This window comes from Meriones unguiculatus (genome assembly GCF_030254825.1).
Source record: "Meriones unguiculatus strain TT.TT164.6M chromosome 13 unlocalized genomic scaffold, Bangor_MerUng_6.1 Chr13_unordered_Scaffold_28, whole genome shotgun sequence".
NCBI lineage: Eukaryota > Metazoa > Chordata > Mammalia > Rodentia > Muridae > Meriones > Meriones unguiculatus.
The window spans coordinates 4048868-4055369 of record NW_026843644.1 but is presented as its reverse complement, the minus strand read 5'-3'; the positions used below and the strand labels follow the sequence as shown (position 1 = coordinate 4055369).

General features: G+C 39.8%; 1 protein-coding gene across 1 annotated transcript in view; it reads right to left on the bottom strand.

Moving 5' to 3' along the window:
* Positions 1 to 3478: 3478 nt before the first annotated feature.
* LOC132650710 (vomeronasal type-2 receptor 116-like) overlaps positions 3479 to 6502 on the bottom strand; it is a 40595-nt gene continuing 37571 nt past the window's right edge. The window contains exon 6 of the mRNA XM_060376051.1: positions 3479 to 4404. Coding sequence (XP_060232034.1) covers positions 3479 to 4404 — 926 coding nt within the window. The remainder of the gene's footprint in view (positions 4405 to 6502) is intronic.

Here is a 6502-nt window from a genome sequence, read left to right as displayed (position 1 = left end):
TCTGACCCTAGCTTATCAGGTATCTTCCAGATTGGCTGCCATGTCCTCCTCTGTGGCCAAGTAAGCCTGCTAATCCCTCCGCAGTGGGGGGAGGTCAAAGAGCCAGCCATTGAGTGCATGTCAGAAATAGTCCTTGTTCCCCTTACTTGTTTACGCACTTGGATACTGAGCTACCATGGGCTACATCGGAGCAGGGGTTCTAGCTTATTTCCATACTTGGTCCTTGGTTGGAGAAACAGTCTCATGAAAGACCCCTGTGTCTTGATATCTTTGGTCTTTGTGAAGCTCCTGTCCTCTCCAGGTCATACTTACTCTCCCTTCTTTCATATGATTCCCTGCACTCTGCAGAAGGTTTGGTTATGAGTCTCAGCAGCTGCTTTGATACACTGCTAGGTAAAGTCTTTCCAAAGCCCTCTGTGGTAGTCTCCTGTCCTGTTACTTGTTTTTTCCTACTTCCAATGTCCATCTCATTTATCTTTCTAAGTGAGGATTGATCATCTTACCCTGGGTCCTCTTTCTTGTTTATCTTCTTTAGGTATACAGATTTTAGTATGTTTATCCTATCTTATAGGTCTAGTACCCACTTTAAGTGAGTATATATCGTGTGTGTCTTTCTGCTCATGTAATACCTCACTCAGGATGATCTTTTCTAGTTCCACCATTTGCCTATAAATTTCATGATTTCCTTGTTTTAAACTTCTGAGTAGTATTCCATTGTGTAAAAGTACCACAATTTCTGTAATCATTCCTCCACTGATGGACATCTAGGTTGTTTCCAGATTCTGGCTATTATGAATAAACCTGCTAAAAACATGGTTGAACAAAAGTGCTTGTTGTGTACTTGAGCATCTTTTGGATATATTCCTAGGAGTGGTATAGCTGGATCTTGAGGAAGTGCTATTCCTATTTGTCTGAGAAAGCACCAGATTGATTTCCAAAATGGTTGTACAAGTTTACATTTGCACCATCAATGGAGGAGTGTTGTCCTTTCTCCACAACCTCTCCAGCATGTGTTGTCACTTGAGTGTTGGATCTTTGCCATTCTCATGGGTGTAAGGTGAAATCACAGGGTCATTTTGACTTGCATTTCTCTGATGGCTAAGGATGTTGAGCATCTCTTTAAGTGTTTCTCTGCCATTTGATATTCCTCTACAGAGAATTCTGTTTAGCTCTGTACCCCATTTTTAAATTGTATTACTTGATTTCTGGCTGTTTAACTTCTTAAATTCTTTATATATTCAGGGTATTAGCCCTCTGTCAGATAGGGTTTGGTGAAGATGCTTTCCAAGTCTGTAGGCTGTCCTTTTGTTCTGATGACACTGTCCTTTGCTTTTCAGAAGCTTTTCATTTTCATGAGGTCCCATTTATTGAGTGTTGATCTTAGAGCCTGTGCTGTTGGTGTTCTGTTCAGGAAGTTGTCTCCAGTGCCAATGAGATCAAAGTTCTTCCCACTATTTCTTCTAAGAGATTTAGTGTGTCCGGTCTCCCAACATAGGAATGGATACATATATTGTGTTACATTTACGCAATGGAATATTATGTAGCAATTAAAAACAAAGAAATGATAAAATTTTCAGGCAATTGTTGGAAACTAGAAAAGATTATCCTGAGCTATCACAGAAGAAGAAAGACACATGTGTTATATATTCACTTATAAGTGGATATTAGACGTATAATATAGGATAAACTTACTTAAATCGGTACACCTAAAGAAGTCAAGCAAGAAGGAGGACCATGGGTAAGATGATCAATCCTCATTCAGAAAGGCAAACTGGATAGATATGGGAAGAGGTTGAAAACAGTTTGAATGACAGTATCATACCACAGATGATCTCTTAAAGATTCTAACCTTCAGGGTATCAAAGCAGATGCTGAGACTCATAGCCAAACTTTGAGGAGAGTGCAGAGAATCTTATGTAAAAAGGGGTAGGTAGGAAGATCTGGAAGGACAGAAGCTCCACAAAGAGAGCAGCAGAACCAAAATATTTGGACCCAGCGGTCTTTTCAGACCATTCAAGGACCATTCATGGATATAACCTAGAACTACTGCACAGATGTATTCCATGTGGGTCTCCAAGTGGGTTCCCTCATAAGAGAAGGAGGGACTGTCTCTGACATAAATTCAGTGGCAGGCTCTTTGATCACTTCCCATTGAGTGGTAGGTAACAGCCTTACCAGGCCACAGAGGAAGACAATTCAGACAGTCCTGATGAGACCTGATAGGCTAGGGTCAGACTGATGGTAAGGAGGGACATGGGAGGAAAAGAGGGACGGATGGTGAGATTGGAATGGGATGAGAGAGGGGCTACAGCTGAGATTCAAAGTAGATAAATTGTAATAAAAGGACAAATTAAAAAAAAAAAGAATTAGAGGAAGGGATCTAGTATTTCTTCCCTAGAATTAGGGACTGTCTACAATGCTGCTATTGAGGAAAACTAAAATTGACCACTTTTTTTTCTCTGACTGAAATATTAAAAAGCAGCTTCTAGCCAAACCAGCAAGGTGTGGTAAAAAAGTGGTTCTTTGATCTGAGGTAATTTAAAATATTATTTCCATTTCCATTGTCATTATCCATGACTTCTACTTCTCTAAGAATGAAGTTTAATTTATTACAATGAAGAATATACCCTCCATATTATTCTGCTGTAGAGTTTTAGTAACTTCATCTTCCATAATGCCTATTACTCACTCTGCTTGCCTTTGCTCCAAAGCCTTTTTCTCATAACAGACTAAACCACCCGATTAGTTACTCACACCCTGTTGCTGAGATCTGTGCATCTAAACAACTATAAGTTACAAATCAGTTATCTGTGGTAATTCCCTATAGTAAGAGGCTTTATTTTCCCTCATGTAACAAAATAAGATATGAAAACATTAACTTCTATTGTCATGCTAAATCATGAAATTTCTTCTGAAAAATCACTTGAGGAACCTGTGAAACTGATGCTTGAGACTCTATATGCTCTCATGTTTAGCTTATAGAGTAGAATGTAATAGAATCTTCTGGGTTCAAAAATGAAATAAGTTACCTTAAAATTAATGTTTTTAATGTATTTTTATTTATTACACATTATTCACTTTGTATCCCTGCTGCAGCCCTCTCCTTCATCCCCTCAAAATCCAGCTCTCAGATTAGGATCAAATAAATACGACATGGCTGGCAACAAGGAGACACATCTTTAACACCAGCATTTTGTAAGCAAAGGCACACAGATATCCATGAGTTTATTCCACACTGTTATACTTTTGGGTTTCAGACCAATAAAGAAAACAGAAATTTTATTACAGACAAATAGTAAACCATGAATTTTAAAAATAGGTTAAAAATAATGGTTTCAGTTCAGAGAGACTTTAGTACAAATAAATGAGGAACCATCATACTCTCATCATATTCTCCCTGAATAAGAGATTTAGAATGGTGTGGTACTGGTTTTGTCATTGTATTTAATTTATTAACATAGGTTAATTGTAATTTTAACTAAATTTTAAATGACTTCTTTCTTGAATGGGTTTTGTGCCTGATGTCAAGACAGGAGTTCTTATCTGGTCTTAACAAAATGATGTAGCATTTGGGGACAAAGATCAAACCAAGGAGAGCTGCACTGGAAGCCAAGACAGAGAAGGCTTCCATAGCCACCATGACCTTTCCCTTTGTGCTGTGGTAGACAGGGAGGATGGTGACCCACACACAGAAGAACACCTGCATGCTGAATGACAGGAACCTGGCTTCATTGAATGTGTCAGGAAAATTTCTGGACAAGAAGGCCATGATGTAGCTCCCAAGTGCCAAGGTGCAGAGGTATCCCAGGACACAGTGGAAGACTACTACTGATCCTTTGTTGCACACAATGATGATGTGGCCATATTCAGCATGAGCATCATGATCAATGAAGGGTGGAGAGGTAACCAGCCATATTCCACAGAGAACAAATTGGATCAGTGTGCAGATGGGAATGATGAAGTTAGGGGTCCTTGATACCATTAACCACCTCACCAATCTAGCTGAAACAGTGACCTTGAAAGCAATAAACACTGTGATAGCTTTGGCCAATACTGTGGAGAGAGCCACAGTGAACAAGATTCCAAATGCTGTCTGCTGCATGATGCAGGTGACTGTGTTGGGCTGGCCAATGAAGAGCAAGGAACTGAGGAAACAGATGCTGAGTGCCAATAGCAGGGTGTAGCTGAGAGCCCTATTATTGGCCTTGACAATGGGTGTGTCTCTATGCTTCAAAAAGACTACAAGAACCACAACTGTGATTGCAGAGAAGCACAGTGATGTGGTGGTGAGGACCATCCCCAAAGGGTCTTCATAGGATAAAAAGCTCACAGATTTCTGGAGGCAGTGGTTCTTCTCTGAGTTTGCATAGTGACTTTCTGGACACATCACACATTGGTCCATATCTGTGCAGAAATTATGAACAGGATTATGAATCAATCCTCAGGTGTTCCCTTTCCCCCTAAGTTGTTACTCAGCCTTAGTTCATTAAAATGTTTCCTGATTCACCTTTCTTTATTGTTTCAGAAACAAATACTAAGTAGTATATGAATCATTTCAAAACTATACAGCCATTTTTGCCTATGGTGATATTATTCCAGAATCACAGTCCCCTCAGAGAACAGCAGTAGATGACTCAATGCAAGAGCAAGAGATCTTTATTGCAAGAGCAATAGAACTTGGGACCCAAGTCTCACTGACACACACAGCAGTAGAGAAGTGGGACCCTGAGCCCTGGAAGGAAAAAAAAAAACACAAGCAGGGGGTTTCCATGACAGCAAGCAATGGGGTTCATGCCTTGGCATTAAAGGATTGGGTAAAAGTCATAGGGGTAAGGTGACCCTCTAGCTGAGGCACATAATCACAATTGGCATTCTTTTAAACTACATCTGGAATGCTGGGGAAAATTTTCCCAACCATTCCTCATTGATTGTTGCCAGGGAGATTGTCTCTGTTTTCTACCAAGTATTTATTCTGTGATATTTCCAGGAAGCTGTTGCTAGGAGAGTTAACTTTGTTTTCTGCCAACAGCAAATTCTGTGATATTTCCTGGTACCTGAGTTCAGTTCCTGGTCAACATGGCTTCTCATTTCAACATGGCTTCTCATTTCACCCAAGCCAACTTAAACTTTTTATTCACTCCTTTCCTTTTGTATAAAGAGGCCAGTCTTGGGCTCTTACAATTCATCGTCAGCCTCAAGCTGATGGTATTGGGTTTTTATTACCATTAACTGTATTGTCCCTATTCTTTGTCTAATGTGTCCTAAAAATTTCTTAAACAAGTGTGATCCAAAAGTGACTGAAAGCAGAAGATTCTACCTTTAAGCTGTTATAATTCTGGCTCACATCATGAAATTTGCAGACAAATGGATGTAACTAGATAAAGAAACATCCTGAGTGTGATCATGTAGACATATAAAGACAAATTTGGCAGGTATTACTTACAAAAGGATAATAGCATTTTGATTACTAATAACCAAACAATAGTCTACTGATCATGGGCAACAGGATCTTTTCTAAGACTGAAACTCCAACCAAGGACCATGATGGAAATAACCTAGAAACCCTGCACAGATGTAGCCCATTGCAGTTCAGTGTCCATGGGGATTCAGTAGTAAGGGGGATAGGGGCTGTCTCCGACATGAATTCAGTGGCTGGCTCTTTGATCACCTACTCTTGAAGGGGGTATCTTACCAGGCTACAGAGGAAGACAATGCAGCCAGTCCAGATGAGACCTGATAGGCTAGGGTCATATATCAGTGGACTGTGGGAGGGGCACAGGGGGAGAAGAAGATGGGAGGGGACAAGGGAAGTGGTACAGCTGGGATACAAAGTGGATAAACTGTAATATATTAAAAACAAATAAAAATAAAAAAGTTGTGGAATTATCCAAGAAATATTTGATCTGACTTAAGGACCACTCAGGAAGAAGGAGCCCATGAATGACACTTCTTGTATAACAAAGGTCAAGAGACTGGATATCCCAGAACCTAGGATAAAACCATATATAACTGAACTAAAAAAATCAATAAAATTATTCCTAATGATATTCTGCTATATTATTAGATGAGTGCCTTATCCAATTATCACCACAGAAGTTTCCTCTGTCAGGAGATCAGAGTGGATTCAAAGACCCACAACCAGGCATTATGTTAAGAGAGTCTAAATTGGAGGTCTATATCAAATCCCTCCTCCCAGCAGTCAGGGACTCCCACTAAGAGAGGGTGGTGGGTGGATTGTAAGAGTCAAAGGGGATGGAGGGTACCAGGAGACCAAAGCTCTCTGAATCAACTAAGCAAGATGTATATGAGCTCACAGAGACTGAAACAGCAAATTCAAGGCCTGCGCAAGTACACCAGGATTTCTGCATATATTTCTGCATATATTCTGCATAATATTTTACCTATTAGCCTAGTATTATTATGAGACTTCTGACTATGGGAATGAGTGTGTCTCTGACTCTTTTGCTTTCTTTTGGAACACTTTAAATTTCTAATCAAAGAA